The sequence below is a fragment of the Thermothelomyces thermophilus genome, chromosome 3, assembly GCF_000226095.1.
Source record: "Thermothelomyces thermophilus ATCC 42464 chromosome 3, complete sequence".
In the NCBI taxonomy this organism is placed as follows: Eukaryota; Fungi; Ascomycota; class Sordariomycetes; order Sordariales; family Chaetomiaceae; genus Thermothelomyces; species Thermothelomyces thermophilus.
In genome coordinates this window covers 852,100-866,496 of record NC_016474.1, presented here as the reverse complement: position 1 = coordinate 866,496, position 14,397 = coordinate 852,100, and the positions used below count along the sequence as shown (strand labels likewise).

The following is a 14,397-nucleotide window of genomic DNA, read 5'->3' as shown; positions in this document are numbered from 1 at the left end:
CATCCGAACCACCGGTTTCGTGTGGTTCTAAGGAACAAAAGAAAAGAACGAAGGAGAAAAAACAAGACAGGCTCTTCACTGAGCTCTGTCCTGGACGCTCATTATTGGCTATTTTACTGACGAGGTTCCGGCGAACACCAAACGAGACTGTTACCACCACCGACCGTGACCATTTGAAAGAAATGAAATGAACAGTTGCTCCTTTTGTTTTTTTTACTTTCCCCCTCTTGTCTCGTCTCTTTATTTTCGTTCATCCTCAAACCTCAAACACCAACTCAACATCCGACCTTAACCTTACAACCCTACCCTCACCTATATTCCCCTCCCCCCCCTTTCTCTCTACCTCACGCCGCCCCACCTCCCTCTCCCGGCCGCAGACGAGCTCAGCGCCAGGCGGCGGCCGATATTCCCAAAGCAGACGCAGCTGCAGAACAGCACCGACAGCATCCATATGCCCGTCTCGATGGTCTCCCGACTCGCCAGCCCGCCGAGCAGAACGCCGCCGGCGGCGTCCCGCCCCGCGCCGTCGGGCACCGCTCCTCCGGGAGCGGTGGTGTTATCGGCATTAATACCGCCGCCGCCGCGCAGCCGGTCCCTCACCGCCGCCGCCCACCCACCTCCTCCCGCGGCGGCGGCCGCGGTGGGGGCGGGCATGACCTCCGGGTCCAGGCCCATCAGGAGGGCGGCGCCGCCCAGGCCGACGGCGGCGCTCAGCAGGAAGCCCGGCTTGGAGCGGTCGATCAGATACCAGAGGAAAGGATTGGCCAGGGCCAGGGTCAGCGACACCTGCATGGTGGAGGCCCAGGGCAGCCTTCGGATGGCGAAGACGATGCCCACGAAGGCGCCGATGCCGCGGATGACGAGGGCCCAATCCGTCTGGGGAGGGGAGGTGAGGGAGGGTTTCGACGTTACGGGTGCGTCGGCATCGGCATGCTCGGCCCTCGCCATGCTGCTTGGGCAAGAGAATGAGGAGGAAGAAGAAGAAGAGGAGGAAGAAGAAGAAGAAGAAGAAGAAGAAGACGGCTGGGCCCTCTCTTCCCAGAAGCGATCGAACCAGGGCAGCAGGCTGCCCAGCGCGACGCCCGCGACGCCCCAGAAGACGAGATAGCGCCATTCGCAGTGGGACTCGTACGCCGCGGCCAGGCGGCGGCTGGGGTGGTGCTGGTGGTGGCTGTTCTGCGGCAGGCGCGTGACCAGCACGCCGTAGCCGACGCCGAGCACAAAGAGCAGGGCGGCACGCAGGACGAGCTGGAGAGCCACCTCCCGTTTCCGGACCGGAGGTGAGCTTGCTGCTGTCACTGCAGCGGCTGCTGCTGATGACGCTGACGACCTTGTCGCTGGGTGGAGGGAGCTCCGTCGTGCAGAGAGACCAGGTAGTGCGTCGCCGTCATTGGGGCGGTCCGAGTCTCTCAAGTAGTTGTCCTGGTCCTCGTCCTCGTCCTCGTCCTCCTGGTCCAGCTCGTCCTCACCCTTAGTGAAGGAAGCCAGTGTCGAGGGTGAGTAGATGCCGCGGAGGGTGGAGGACGTCAGGTTGAGATAGGAAGTGGTATGACTGAGCGGGGTGCTTCCATCCCCACTAGCGCTTCCCGGAGTGGCAGCGTGCTGTTGTTGGTGAGGGGCGAGGAAACGCAGGTCGCTGGCGCTGATCCGGGGTTGAGGGGAGGGGTAGTCGTCGTCCTCTTCGGGAGGCGTCGGGCTCGACAACGCGAGGTTGAAAGGGCGGCGAGGAATGGGCCGGATGATCTTGGGCCCTGTTGTGCCGGCCCCGTCCTCTCCTGGCTTGCCGTCCATGCCTGGGGTAGGCGTAGCGAGCTTCTCCGGAGGCGAAGTGATGATGGGAGTAATGTTGCCCCGTTGAATATATATAAGTTTATGTATGTGTATGTATGTATGTATGCATGTTCCCCTCAACTTTCTCAGGTCATCAGCAAGACCGGCGGATCACGAGGGACCGGTGTGTGCTTTTGCCCGATCAGCAATGCTTCTGTTGGCGCACACGAGACCGGACTTTGACAGGGACCGAAAGTCGGCTCGCTCAGGGTGTCGTCGAAAACACAAACTCGGCCGACGGGTCACATAGGACCGGCGGCTCGTGCGGGGGTCGTACCCAACACAACAAAAGGAGGAGAGAAAAGATAGCAGTCGCAACTACAAGCGCGTCAAGTTGATGGGGACGGCGTCCAGACAATCAATCCCGAGGAGTGTGGTATGCAGTTCGTGTATATAGATCGAAAGCGTGATGCTGATGGTTTTTCTGTTTTGCTGTCCTCTGCCAGAATAATGGGCACAGGAGAGCCCTGTTGGTTGAGATGTCGTCGGCTCAGACTAGGCAAGAGAATGCGTGTATGTGACAGAGAGTGTGTGTGAGAGAGCGAGGACGAGAGAAGCACAGTGAGGCGACGCGGTTGTCCGTCTGCAACTAGAATGAATGACGGAGGTGCGTGCCCAAGCCCAGAGTCGAGGTGCGCGGAACGCCGTAATAAGAAACACAACGGCGGGGATTGGATGGATTTTCCGCGACGGGCAGCGGCTGCTTGCCCGTTCGCCAGATCAGAGCTGGTTGGTGTAACCTTCCGGGCAAGAAAAACGCAGAAATGCAGGTTAGAAGCATCCGAGTATCGTACCAGTCGGTACTGTACCCGGCTTGTAGTCTACTTTAAGTACGGGTTAGTTACACTCCCACGCCTCTCGACCATTCATGGCGGGAATGCAGCCGCGCCCGAGCCTTTCTACAGGGCCAAATAAGCACAACGCCTCGCGCCCTCGAGCCCCCCGTCATGCGACGATCTGGCCCTGGCTTCCTTTGCCAGGGGCCGATCCACTCACTGCATTCACCGACTCCACAACCCGGTACACTACAGTACGGATTACATGCATACAAACAACCGAGGACTTCCTGCACCAAGTCTGAGTGGCCACACTTTCCACAGTGGGAATAATAGCCAGGCGGCTGTAACGCTGTTGCCGACTCCGCTCAGACCTCTTCACATGCCACTGCAGTGGATGATCACTCAGCAGCACACCATAACCGGAGAGCGCGACAGTCTGACCTGCCACACGAGTTCTCGACCCGTACTTCGTAGTTACCCCACATATTCCCAGAGTTGTCTCTCGACTTGTGCAGGCTTTCGTGTTTGCTCAATTGTATCTACGATGCATACTCGGATAGTACCATATGGCAAACTCCGTTGTTGTACAGTACTCCGGATGGCAGTACCATGGTGGAAGCACCTGCCTTAATATCAATGCTAACTCCAACTCGGAATTTTACCGCCTAAGCGATCGCACAAACCGCCGAGCGATCAAGTTCTTCGCTCAAGATCAACCAATCCTACTTCCGGGAAGCGGGTCCCCCAGATGCCATTTCCATCGATCAACGTATATATATCAGTCGAATGTAGGGGCGATGTATCGCTCTTGCGATGTTGGAAGCTACGGATCAAAGGAGGGGTGTCGACAGTGAGCGCAATTGACCCTCGAGTAAAGAAACAAGTGCAACCTCCTAGACGGCCCTAAGCAGGAAAAAAGGTTCCAGTTCTAGTGAACCCATCGGTCAATCAAATTAACAAAACGCTCCCTCCCAGCCCTATCACTCTTCATCCTCATCATCGCTATCCTCCTCCGATTCGTCAGACTCAAACTCGTACTCGCTCTCCTCCACCCCCTGCGGCCGGGGGATCATGACAAAGGCGGCCACACATGTGATCCTGTTTTGCGTCTCGTACATTCCCAGAAGCTTGCCGACCTGCCTGGGCGTCTGGCCTGAAGCGTCCAGGTCGGCAGCATCCAGATGCCATAGCCGGATCCGTCCGTCACTACTGGCAGTGACGATGAAGAAGGACCGCCTGCCGTCCTCGTCCTCCACCGGCAGGACTGAGAAATCCTTGACCCTCCCGGACACTCCAGCCTCCTTGCCCCCCAGCCGTCCGACCAGCTTAGCCACCCGGAGCGTCTTGTCCCGAGGCGGCTCGGCCAAATCCTCTGTAGCCGTCGAGAAGAACAAGACCCTCCCATCCTCCGTGGACACCGCCAGCACCGTTTCCTCCCTGCTCGCGTCCGTCTCCACGTAGCGGAACTCGTGCACCTTCGTCTTGATATCCCCCATGAGCCGGCACTTGGGCACGCAGTCCATCCCGTACACCAGGACGTCCCGGTCGAAGCCCACCGCGAACTCGTCTTCCCCGCCCCTCGAGCTCCCCCACACGATCCTTCTTGCCTCCCCAGTCGAGTGCTTGCCCTCTCCAAGCTCGCTCAGAGCAGTGCGCTCAAAGTTCAGCACGCGGCTCTTCTTGCCCGTCTCCAGATTCCACAGCCGCATGCACCGCTCCCCCTTGCTCACGCTGATCATGATCTTGTTGCTCGGGTGCACCGCGAAGTCGTTCACGCCCGAAGGGGTCCCGCCCAGCGGCGCGGTATCCCCACTCGGGCGGCCCGTCGGCTTGGGGATGGGGCACTTGAACGTGTGCAGCAGGGTCCAGTCGCGCGAACGCGTCACGGCGATGGTCGAGTCCTCCGCCGCCGAGAGCAGCTTGGACCGGTTGGGAAACACGAGGCGGGTGATGTTGGACGTGTGGTGCAGCAGCGTCCCCAGCTCGCGATTCTTGGGGTTCTCGAGGATCGGCCGGGGCGCAAGCGACGAGAGGAGCTTCTGCTCATCTGCGGCGCGCGCCGACGGCGGGTGCGCCGAGATACTGTAGAGGTTGATGCGCTCGTCGGTGCTCCCCGTCGCGAGCACGACCTTCTGCGACTGGCCCGGCGCTGGCGCCGACGGCGGGGAGAGCGCGAGGCAACGGATGGCCGAGTTGTGCGCGTTGAAAAGAAAGGTATCGGCAAACTCAACTCGCTGTTGTTGCTGCCGCTTCGGCAGTGGTGAACTGTCATTCGCCTTCTTCTTGCTCTTTTCCGCAGACTCCACGGCCATGGCCGGCTTAACTGTTGCTGTGACGCCGTGGAGGACACGGTCGTACGACCCCGCGATGATTTGGATTGTCACTGGGGCATCTCTGTCGAGCTTGAAGGCTGTTGACCGTGGCGTTTTGGCTGATGCATTAGTCTTCTTCGTCGAGCCCTTAGCTTCTGCATGATCCCCGTCCTGAGCGGCTTCTCTTTTCCTCTTCGCCATTGTGATCGTGTCGTGATCGCTGTTCTCTTTCAAGGTTCCTTTCCTGCCACGAATGGTTTGGATTCGAAGGAAACCGCACCGGCTTCTCCAGTTTTTGAAAATAAAGTGGAGATGCCTTAACGTTATCTTATCAACGTGGTCCGGTTGTCATGCCCATAATACTCCGTAATCACCTAAACAACACAAGCAAGCGGGTAGAATAAAGCATCGACATCAAATGTTCCCGGCTGCAGAGATAAATCGAAATCCCAAATACGAAGTATATACCTTGATCGTGTATTTGACCAACCATGAAATGTATATACATGAACACATCATCATAACGCCACCCAAGAGAAAACGGGGGCTCCGGCTCTAAGCATTCCGTCTGCTCAATCCTCCGTGTTGCCAATTCGAATCTGTCGGTATCTACTTCGTACCGACAATGCAATACTACACGGCACTGCCCGCCCCCTACAACTCGTAGTATGTAAGAGCAATTACTTGCCCGGCGCCGGTGTGGCGCTCGCGTTTGTCTGTCGTTGGTGTTGTCCTGCCTGCTGCTGACTGACCTGAGCGGCCTGCTGCGCAGCCTGCTGCGCCTGAGCTTGCTGCTGCGCTCGCAGGAGCGAGGCATATTGATGTGGGCTATTCATCGGCTGTTGGGCGACTGCTCCTGCCGCCGCATTCATGGCTGCCTGCTGCTGGCTCTGAACAATCATCCGGCCCAAATGCTCGGTGGCGAGTTGCCGTACCGTCTCGGGCGGTAGATTCGGGTTTTTGGCCCGGTAGTGTGCTTCCAGTTCAGCAAGTCGCTGTGTGATATGCTGGCTAAGAATCCCCCCCGGAGAACGACCCGGTACAGCAGGCATACTGAGGTTAGCACCCGGCGAGGTAGCCAAACCAGCGCCATTCGTCGCCCCAAACGACGCCATCATCGCCTGCGCATTGGTGAGGAATGCTCCTTGGTTCAGCCCGTTGACCACACTACGCAGCGGTGGTGACCCTTGTGTCCCATTTGCCTGGGGCAACTGTTGCGCTTGCTGGTTGATCTGCTGTTGCTGAGGGACCTGCTGCGGAGGGACTTGGTGTTGTTGCGTTGTGGCTTGCTGCTGTTGCGGTTGGAAATGTTGTGACTGCTGCTGCTGTTGCTGCTGCTGCTGTTGCTGCTGCGGTTGATGTTGCGGTTGGTGCTGCTGGTGCTGCTGGTGCTGGTGTTGATGCTGGTGCTGGTGCTGGTGTTGGTGTTGGTGTTGGTGCTGTTGCTGTTGCTGGTGCTGCTGGTCTGGGTGGCCCTGCTGTTGCGCTTGCTGTTGTTGTTGCTGCAGTTGCTGGATGGCCGCCCGCTGTTGGTTCTGAATTGACCGGGCCTGGAGCATAAGGTTGATATCTGGCTGTGGATTCACCATCGGCAGTCTTTGTGCAGCCTGCATCGCTTGAAGTTGAGCCTGCTGCATGGATGCCATCTGGAGTGGCGGAACAAGGCCACCAGCGGCAATACGCGCTTGAACGGCCGCGGGGACCGCTCCTGCAGTTGCCGGCATCGAAACGCGTCCAGGAGTGCGGTTCTGTCCAGGCATTCCAAGCTGTCCGGGAACATTAAGGCGAGCGGCATTGTTGAGCGAATTGGCTGCAGCGATTTGCGCGGCAGCCTGAGGACCAGGGACAACACCAGGTGTGCCGGGAACTTGACCGGGAAGGTTCTGCTTTTGCTGAAGCCATAAAGAGTTAGCTGTGACCCTGTGTTTCCTAACCGTGCTGTAGGAATTGCTCTCACCAGTCTCCGGGCATTCGCGTCTGCTTGCCGGATAGCATACGCAGCCATTCTCTCCGCTAGGGCTTGATCGCGTTCCCATCGCATGATACTGTAGTCCCGCGGCGTCTTGTTCTGAATCTGCTGTCTTGGGACCTCGTTGGCCTTGCGCATGGCAGCCAGGTTTGCTGCCTGTTGAGCTTTCTGGGCCGTCGCCTCCCGCTTTTTGGCTAGCTTCCGCATAGCGTCGATCAGCGCGAGGTGCTTCTGATTGCGGCGTCGCTCGACGCGGAAGCTTGTAGTTGGTCGACGTCTGGGAATGGGCGCAACCGCACCGTTGGGTCCAACTTGCTGCTGCGCATTCTGGTTTTGCTGTGCAATGGCCCGCTGAGCCGCGTCAATCCTGGCTTGGTATGCCTTGAAATACGGGGTTCTAGCCATGTCGTTCGGCAGTCCTTCCAAACTCCCAAGGCTCACCCAGCGCTCAAAGCATTCCCATGGCGTGCGTCGTTCGGCCCCGGATGCGAACAAAGACGAAGTGGACATCATAGCCGAAATCAGCGACCAATTATAAGAGCACTCACGGACAAGGGTTTTGAGCTGCTCGTCCTCGGCCAAAGTCCACTGAGATGCTGTCCGGCTCTCGAAGAAGCTCTGGGGGGGCATGGGATGCTCAGTCGGCGGGCGGAACTGGTGGCCAGCATGCAAGCGGTCCCGTATTGGCTTCATCTCTGGGCTGAATAATGCCACCGAAGTGTTCTCGGCTTGAAGCTCAGCGCCGTTATCTGTCTCGTCCCCAAAAATGATTTCGTCTTCATCGTCGTCCTCTTCTTCCGCGAGATAGTCATATCGCCGGCGCTTGCGCGGTGGCCCTCTGTTCGCCAATACCATTTCACCCTCCACATACTTGCTGAGAGGTACTGCTGGCCGCTTCCACTTGGCGTCTGGATCGTAGTTTGTGCTTGAGACGTCGAACTTGGGAACCATAAGAGGCGACCCATGCAGCGGAAGGTTTTGAAGGAGAAGTTCAGCAGTTTTCGAGGGCTGAAGTCCAAAGACTACTTCGTCATCCGGTAGCGCGAAGATGGCAGAGGGTGCCACACAATCCAAGGGTTCAGGGAGTTCATCTTCGTCATTTGTTGGCGAGTCGGTGTGAATCAGGTCGGGCAGACCATCTTCAGCCTCTGAGCGTTCAACCTTGTTCCCGTTCGTCCCCGCGTCTACCGGTCGAGGTGGAATGACCGCATTCACCTGCAGAAGCGACCGCGTGGCTGGGTCCGAATGAACCCATTCGGCACAAGCGCGGGCGAGGTTTCGTGCAACCGCACGCTTCCATTTCCGTTCCTCGCGGAAATCGGTCCGCATCCACTTCATTTCCTGAAGGAGAACATCCCAGTGAGATGCTGGTCGTGTTGGCTCTGGGCATCGAACTGGCTGCCTCAGGGACCACTTGTCATGCTGCTGGAGATGATACACTCTACGTAAGATCTTGCAGGCCTGGTGATCCAACATCGAGATATATTGGTCCGACGTCGAGAGCGTCTTGTGAGCTTGGTTGATGAGCTTTTCAATGGGCTTCATCCACGTGGATTGCCTCGTGAAACCCTCGATAAACAGGGGCGTGAAATAATCGTCGGTCGGTATGTATCCGGGTTTCTGACTGACTATGACTGTTCCATCCTCCGAAGGTTTTGGCCTCTTGGGTTGCTTGCCGAAGATAACTGTTGGGGTGCTTCTCCGTCGCCTATCGCGTGCCTTGTTGGCATGCAATACCAGCTGGGAAGAAGAGGCACGAGGGCTGGCCGCTTCATCCCCGGTACCGCGAGGTCTGTTGGCATCTGCTGAAACCTGTCTCGAAAGCTCGGCTGGAGTAGTTGAAGGACCCGGCATCGGTGATTCGAACATCGATTTTTCGGCAGTGTTCGACGAGCCAACCGAATGTGGCGGTATAGAACTGCATGCTGTTCCATTTCGGGACGCTTGAGCAGAATCAACCTCTGCATGCTTTTGGCTCTCAGTTGCGGTGCCGTCTGCCTTATCAATGTTCATAGATGTCGTGGCACCTTGATCCCACTTGCCCTGTCCGTTTGGACCTGTATCATCGAACCTTCCAGAGGAGCCAGCCGATACACTGGGTTGCACCTTATCAGGCAGATGCCTACCAACCCGTGCAGCGGCCGTGCCATCATGCTGCTCGTGGGTATCGCCAATACCCAAGGTTGATTCCTGCGCCGCCTCTGTAGAATGTGGCCGAGCATCATCAGCAACCGTGGTAGAACAGGAGAGCTGATTGAGCCGAGCTGCGGCCGACTCCTGCAGCAGCTGCGCTTCCACCCCACTGATTGGTGTCGGTAGAGAGGCGTCCGAGACAGGGGCATCCACGGATGAAAGAACATAGGCCTCACCATTAAGGTCCTCCTTCTCTGTCCCGTGCCCCCCTGTTTTCTCCTTGGGAGTCTCCACGCCGCTTTCCAAGTCTTGCGGTGCGTCACTGTTGGGACTCGTGTTGGCCGACGCATCGTGCACGGCCGGGGTTAACATTGACTGGGCAGTGGAATCAGGCGAGGACAGCAAATCTGGCTGGCGGGCAGGGTCTACAGTAGACGGATTTTGGGTAAGAGTGGCACCTCCGGCATCCCCCGAGGCTCGCATGTCGCGGGCTCCCACTTGCAGCGAGCCCCGGTCGTCGGCCTGAGCCACTTGTACATCGATGCGAGGAACCTGGGGTGGAGTAGGTGTGACTTGCGGCGGCGGAGGTGGAATCGCCACAGCTGTGCTGCTATCGGCAGGCTCGTGCGTACCAAAGGCGCCATTATATTTGTCTCGGATTGCTGGATGGCTCGGTGCAACGTTCACTGAAGACCTTTCGATGCCCCCGTTCTGTGCTTTGGCAACCGAGTCTGGCGGCAGCGAAGTGCCAGAATGGGCGCCCTGGCCAGCTGGCAACGGCTCAACTAAGGCACTTGGTGCTGAGGCTTTCGCCGAGGTCCCGAAATCCGCAGGCGTTCCGTCAGGATAGGTGCCGGGGGAATCCCACGAGCGCGGCCCATTTTCTGTCAACTTAGGTGATGATGTGGATGGAAAGTTCTCGGCCGTTGTCGCATCGAATATCGCACGAAGCCGCTGGGTATTGAACAGAGCCTTGCGACGCGCCGGGATGTTGAGCTCGTTGAGTCGTCGGCCCCTACGGGTGCATCAGGACGAGTTAGAATCAGATTGAAGCGGCACCATCGCGTCGCAAACGAGCCCAAAACGGAAAGTCAGGGAACAGAAACGTACTGTAGAATATCAGAGTCCCTCAGGAATTTTTTCTCGGCCGGGGTGGCTGTTGGGGCGTCGGGATCGCTGTAGTCGTAGTTGGGAATACCATCTTCGTCGGTCGCGACAGCGAAGAGCTCGCGCAGCTTACGTTTCCGCGACGATGCAATTGACCTGCGCGCTGTCAATATTGACTACTGCACATCAAACCGACCAGAAAAGATCGATCTTTCGATTGAAACCCTTCTTACTTTATTTCGGCGTTCTTTGAACGCAGCAGCTTCAAGCGGTCGGCGAGCGCGAGCTCAGTCATATCATCGACAACGGCGACATCCGTTTTTATCAAACGGATGATGATGCCGACTCGAACAGAGCGATCTGAAAATGAATCCGGGATTGCAGAGGAGGAAAAATGCCAGTGTTGCGACTTTTCAACACCAGTTTGGCGGATTGAGCTGAGTCGAACAGAGCGTAAATCTCTGTCGTGCTGTGTTGAGGGGGTAGTGAAGTCCACCGTAACCACTAGTTAGGCGACCAGGAACGGAAGCGACTCGGGGGACAAAAATGTTAAAGCCAGGACGCATCAGCGCCTAAAGGAACCGGGAACGGCGGGTTGGTGGTGGTGCTGACGACACACCTTAGAGGCTAGTGACAAAGCAAGGAGGCCTAAAACCCCACTGAACCGCTGCGCTGAGAAGAGAAAGAGGAAGGCCTGGAGGTAATGCCCGAGCAGGATGAAAACACCGTGTCTAAAGGGTAAATGCACCGTTCCCGTACTGTTAACCTGAGGAACCCCGATGTCCCGCCCCACTCATTGCCGCTTGGCAGCGCCGAGAAATATCCAGACGGAGGAGGAACGACTGAAGAAGAGAACAGAGGCTGAGGAGTGACGGGAAGAACGGAGAGAGGTGTCGTGAAAAGCAAGTCGCAGTTTGAAGGGCTGGCGCCTGATTCGTTCGGAGCGGCTCAAGACTCGACTCCTAGTACTGGCAGCGGAAGCCAGCAACCGCCGGGTGTCTCGGCCATTGTTTGCTCTCGTGAGCTCCAGGAAGGGAAGAGAGCGGCCCAGGGGTGCTCTCCTTGTGTGAGTGATGGCATGTTGTCGTCGTCGCAGCTCGAGCTGTAGAGATTTTCCTGGGCCAGAAAGGAATGAGGGCGGGATATGGGAAGACGAAGTGTTCGGTTTGGCGGCGTTTGGGAGAGAATGCAAGTTGATTCAGTGAAACCGACGGAGAGACTGGTCAATGGATGTCCCTCTCCAGCTGCTGGCGGATAATACGGTTCAATGTTCGTTGCCTGAGGCAATATGGCCCCACCAACCGCCACGGGGCTGCGCTGCCGGTTCAGTCCCCACATTCCGTCATAGCGGCGCCGGGGTTTTGCAACGCGGAGAGTGGACCAGCAGCGCGAACCTCTTACCACGCCCCTACAACGCGAACTTCCCACTGATATCGGAGCCGCCAGAATGTCCGAAGACCAAAGCCGATCCTCCCGGATAGCGATCCAGCTTGGGAAACCATCTGCATCCTCTCCCAACGGAATTAAAAAACGCACGCGTCCAACGCACGTGAGACGGCATCGAGCGCATACCCTTCACGAAGACTCCGAGTCTGGAGAGGACAGCGACCGCGACCAGCGGACCTATGGCCACCAAGAGGCAATTACATCCTACGACATCCTTGGCACTAGTCCTGACGATGGGAAAGCACGGAGGCGCAATGACTCCGTGGGGCTCGAGAGCGGGGCAACGAAGACCCAAAAGAACGGTGCGGAGGCAAGCCAGCAGAAGGAGGAAGATTCAATAGACAGCAAGGATGGAAGCAAAGCAGGAATCTCGGGACTTCAGGAGAAGCCAGTCAAATGGGGTCTGAACATCAACCTCAAGGGAGCTGGTCGCAACTCAGCAGGAGAAACCGGAGGGTCAGAAACACGAACAGGCCGCCCCGATGTCGAAGGCGCCTCGGGACCAAATGGAACCGACGCGAAAAGCATTGATGACGAAGCACTTGACGCCCTTATGGGTTCGCGGATACCGAAGCGCAGACATGTAGACTCCGACGCCGCTGACCGAGAACCACGGGCGGAGGACTATCGATTCGTTCCGGTCGACGATTTTGGTGCTCGGCTTCTCCGAAACTTCGGCTGGGACGGTAAAATGAGAGGCAAAGTCAAGGAAGTCACACGGCACGCAAACCTCACAGGCCTGGGTGCCAAGGATGCAAAAGGTGCGGAGGACCTCGGGGCTTGGAACCAGAAGCCGGCCAAAGATTCCCGCCCAGTGCGACTCAGCGACTACAGGAGGGAGGAGAATAAGAAACGCCAGCGCATTGAGGACCGGTACGCAGACAGCTACAAGCGGGAGAGGGAGAGGGAACGAGAGCGGGAACGAGAGCGGGAACGCGGATGAGGCAGGTAGCGTCAACAGCGACCGTGTGGCTGCATTTGGATGCCGCACTTGCGGTGGTCAACGGGGGATTGCATGCTCATTTGATCGAAATGGAAGTCGCAGCATCCAGAATCATTCCTGCTGAGGAGTGACGTGCACTTTGAGAAAATTGCCCTCCACTCCCAGCTGTGATTCGGTCACCCGTGCTTTCGTCTAGAACGTTCGGGCGTTCTCCGCAGCCTTTTCACACACACACACCCACCCACTTCCTCTGCGCAACAGAACCAACAGACATTAACGTCTCGGTGTCAAATACTGGCGTTTTCTTTTTGCTATTTTACGATATCTAACATGGCAGAAGAGGAGGATCGCGATCCGCTTTCACCGCTTCCGCCAGTTCCTCATCATCCCGCCACCACATCTTCTCCGGACAGTTCTCCGCTCTCTTCTGTACTTCCCAGCCCAGAGAGGTATTTGGATTTGAGAGAGCAAAGCGAAAGCATCCTGAGAAATTACAAACGCGTCGACCCATCTGATGACACAACTCACGTCCTGGAGGCGTTTCTGAAGCGCCTCTCGAAGGAAGGGCAGATGAATCTGATGACGGACCTGGTTTCGGTCCCGGACAAGTTGCGCGAGTTGCGCGACTTTCTTGTCGCTGCGGTCCTCAAACCAAGTATGTATCTCGTCGAACCCCAGATGAACAAGCTTTAGATAAGCTAACCACTTAGCGGTTTCGTAGTGAAGATGGCTGGTGGACATCCCCCGAATATCCCAGATTCTCCCCCCTGCGATGCGATTGAAGAATCTCTGAGAACAATCCATCCGTCATCCAGAGATGATCAAGTGGATCTGAAGGACAAGTGTCGGGGCCGAGACGGGTTTCGGTGTGTTCTCTCAGGCCTCTATGATTTCAACCGCGCCAAAGAGCAGAGGTACCCAGAGGAGGGGAGCAAGACACAGCTCCCTTGCGATTCCTTAGAATGCGCACACATTCTTCCCTTCGCACTTAGAAAGTTTGAAGAGAATAAACCTGTCGAGGTAAGGAAGATGTATCGATGAATTAATCTTCAATCAGTTAGCTAATATTGATTGATCTTTCAGAAACGAAACAAAGCTTGGATTTGGTGGGCACTTCGACGATATTTTCCATTCATCCAAGGCAAAATCGCCAGCGATAGTATCAACAAGCCTGAAAACGCGATAACCCTGGCGCACGTGCTTCATGTCTCTTTTGGAAATTTCTGGCTTGCTCTTGAGCCCCTCGGTGCGGTAAGATATCTGCGATGATAAAAGGGTCTATATACTAGGGTGCTAATACGCTCGACACCTAGACGAATCAGTACCGCCGTCGCACGTACGAGGGAGGATTTAAATTGGTAGGGACCGAGTTCATTCCAGAGATCATTACGTTTCAACAACATGATGACTCAGTCCCGATGCCTGATCCAGATTTCCTCAGGCTTCATTTCCAGGTTGCTGAGATTCTCGATGTAAGTGAGCTCTCTTGGAAGATTGATGTCGCGTCCCGGGAGGGCACGCGGATGCGATGCGATATAGCACCGGACGGCTCGACGGACATAGCGTTCGCGATCCGCACAAAGATGCTGATGGATATATAATGTGCTAGGCTATTTCTGCAGCATGAAGAATGAGGTCCGATTGGGGAATTTGATGAGAAACCCGCTGCCGATGCTCTGGTTGCTCTGCTGAGATGCCGAGGGCAAAAACCTTGGGGCCGTTGTATTGTTATGGACGTAGCGCGGCAATTCGTACTCCGTACTTCTCATCCTCTTGGCCTTCCTTCTTCGTTCACAGGGTTCCTGAAACCGGGCTTTGAAGGGAGGCTTAGCGGCTCTACTGCTGCTACGTGTTCATTTGCATAGGTAAATGTTGAAC

The 14,397-nt window shown here is 56.7% G+C and overlaps 5 protein-coding genes across 5 annotated transcripts; 2 read left to right on the top strand and 3 right to left on the bottom strand.

Annotated features, from left to right (window-relative positions):
* Positions 1-265: 265 nt before the first annotated feature.
* On the bottom strand, positions 266-1,975 carry MYCTH_2303494 (uncharacterized protein). The gene has a single exon (XM_003662586.1). It carries the CDS (start codon positions 1,789-1,791, stop codon positions 340-342), a length of 1,452 nt encoding a protein of 483 aa, XP_003662634.1. The 5' UTR covers positions 1,792-1,975; the 3' UTR covers positions 266-339.
* Positions 1,976-3,495: 1,520 nt separating this feature from the next.
* On the bottom strand, positions 3,496-5,218 carry MYCTH_2303493 (uncharacterized protein). Its single transcript, XM_003662585.1, has one exon. The coding sequence runs from the start codon at positions 5,120-5,122 to the stop codon at positions 3,590-3,592; it is 1,533 nt and encodes a 510-aa protein (XP_003662633.1). The 5' UTR covers positions 5,123-5,218; the 3' UTR covers positions 3,496-3,589.
* A 1-nt stretch (position 5,219) lies between these two features.
* Positions 5,220-10,128, bottom strand: MYCTH_2303490 (uncharacterized protein). Its single transcript, XM_003662584.1, has 3 exons — positions 9,260-10,128; positions 6,879-9,091; positions 5,220-6,813 (listed from the first exon to the last, which is right to left on the bottom strand). Exons 1-3 carry the CDS (start codon positions 9,504-9,506, stop codon positions 5,602-5,604), a joined length of 3,672 nt encoding a protein of 1,223 aa, XP_003662632.1. The 5' UTR covers positions 9,507-10,128; the 3' UTR covers positions 5,220-5,601.
* Positions 10,129-11,519: 1,391 nt separating this feature from the next.
* Positions 11,520-12,684, top strand: MYCTH_2303488 (uncharacterized protein). Its single transcript, XM_003662583.1, has one exon. It carries the CDS (start codon positions 11,578-11,580, stop codon positions 12,517-12,519), a length of 942 nt encoding a protein of 313 aa, XP_003662631.1. The 5' UTR covers positions 11,520-11,577; the 3' UTR covers positions 12,520-12,684.
* MYCTH_2303486 (uncharacterized protein) lies at positions 12,685-14,385 on the top strand. Its single transcript, XM_003662582.1, has 4 exons — positions 12,685-13,174; positions 13,241-13,539; positions 13,603-13,770; positions 13,842-14,385. The coding sequence occupies exons 1-4, from the start codon at positions 12,850-12,852 to the stop codon at positions 14,118-14,120; spliced, it is 1,071 nt and encodes a 356-aa protein (XP_003662630.1). The 5' UTR covers positions 12,685-12,849; the 3' UTR covers positions 14,121-14,385.
* The last annotated feature ends 12 nt before the right edge of the window (positions 14,386-14,397 follow it).

Excerpts from the sequence above, each read along its gene's own strand:
- MYCTH_2303494 (XM_003662586.1), bottom strand. The coding sequence starts at position 1,791 with ATGGACGGCAAGCCAGGAGAGGACGGGGCCGGCACAACAGGGCCCAAG.
- MYCTH_2303493 (XM_003662585.1), bottom strand. The coding sequence starts at position 5,122 with ATGGCGAAGAGGAAAAGAGAAGCCGCTCAGGACGGGGATCATGCAGAA.
- MYCTH_2303490 (XM_003662584.1), bottom strand. The coding sequence starts at position 9,506 with ATGCGAGCCTCGGGGGATGCCGGAGGTGCCACTCTTACCCAAAATCCG. Across the intron at positions 9,092-9,259 it reads AGAGAAGGAGGACCTTAATG|AGGCGGCGCAGGAATCAACC; the intron begins GTGAGGCCTATG and ends CACATTCTACAG. Across the intron at positions 6,814-6,878 it reads ACGCGAATGCCCGGAGACTG|CAAAAGCAGAACCTTCCCGG; the intron begins GTGAGAGCAATT and ends TTATGGCTTCAG.
- MYCTH_2303488 (XM_003662583.1), top strand. The coding sequence starts at position 11,578 with ATGTCCGAAGACCAAAGCCGATCCTCCCGGATAGCGATCCAGCTTGGG.
- MYCTH_2303486 (XM_003662582.1), top strand. The coding sequence starts at position 12,850 with ATGGCAGAAGAGGAGGATCGCGATCCGCTTTCACCGCTTCCGCCAGTT. Across the intron at positions 13,175-13,240 it reads CGCTGCGGTCCTCAAACCAA|TGAAGATGGCTGGTGGACAT; the intron begins GTATGTATCTCG and ends GCGGTTTCGTAG. Across the intron at positions 13,771-13,841 it reads CTCTTGAGCCCCTCGGTGCG|TACCGCCGTCGCACGTACGA; the intron begins GTAAGATATCTG and ends TAGACGAATCAG.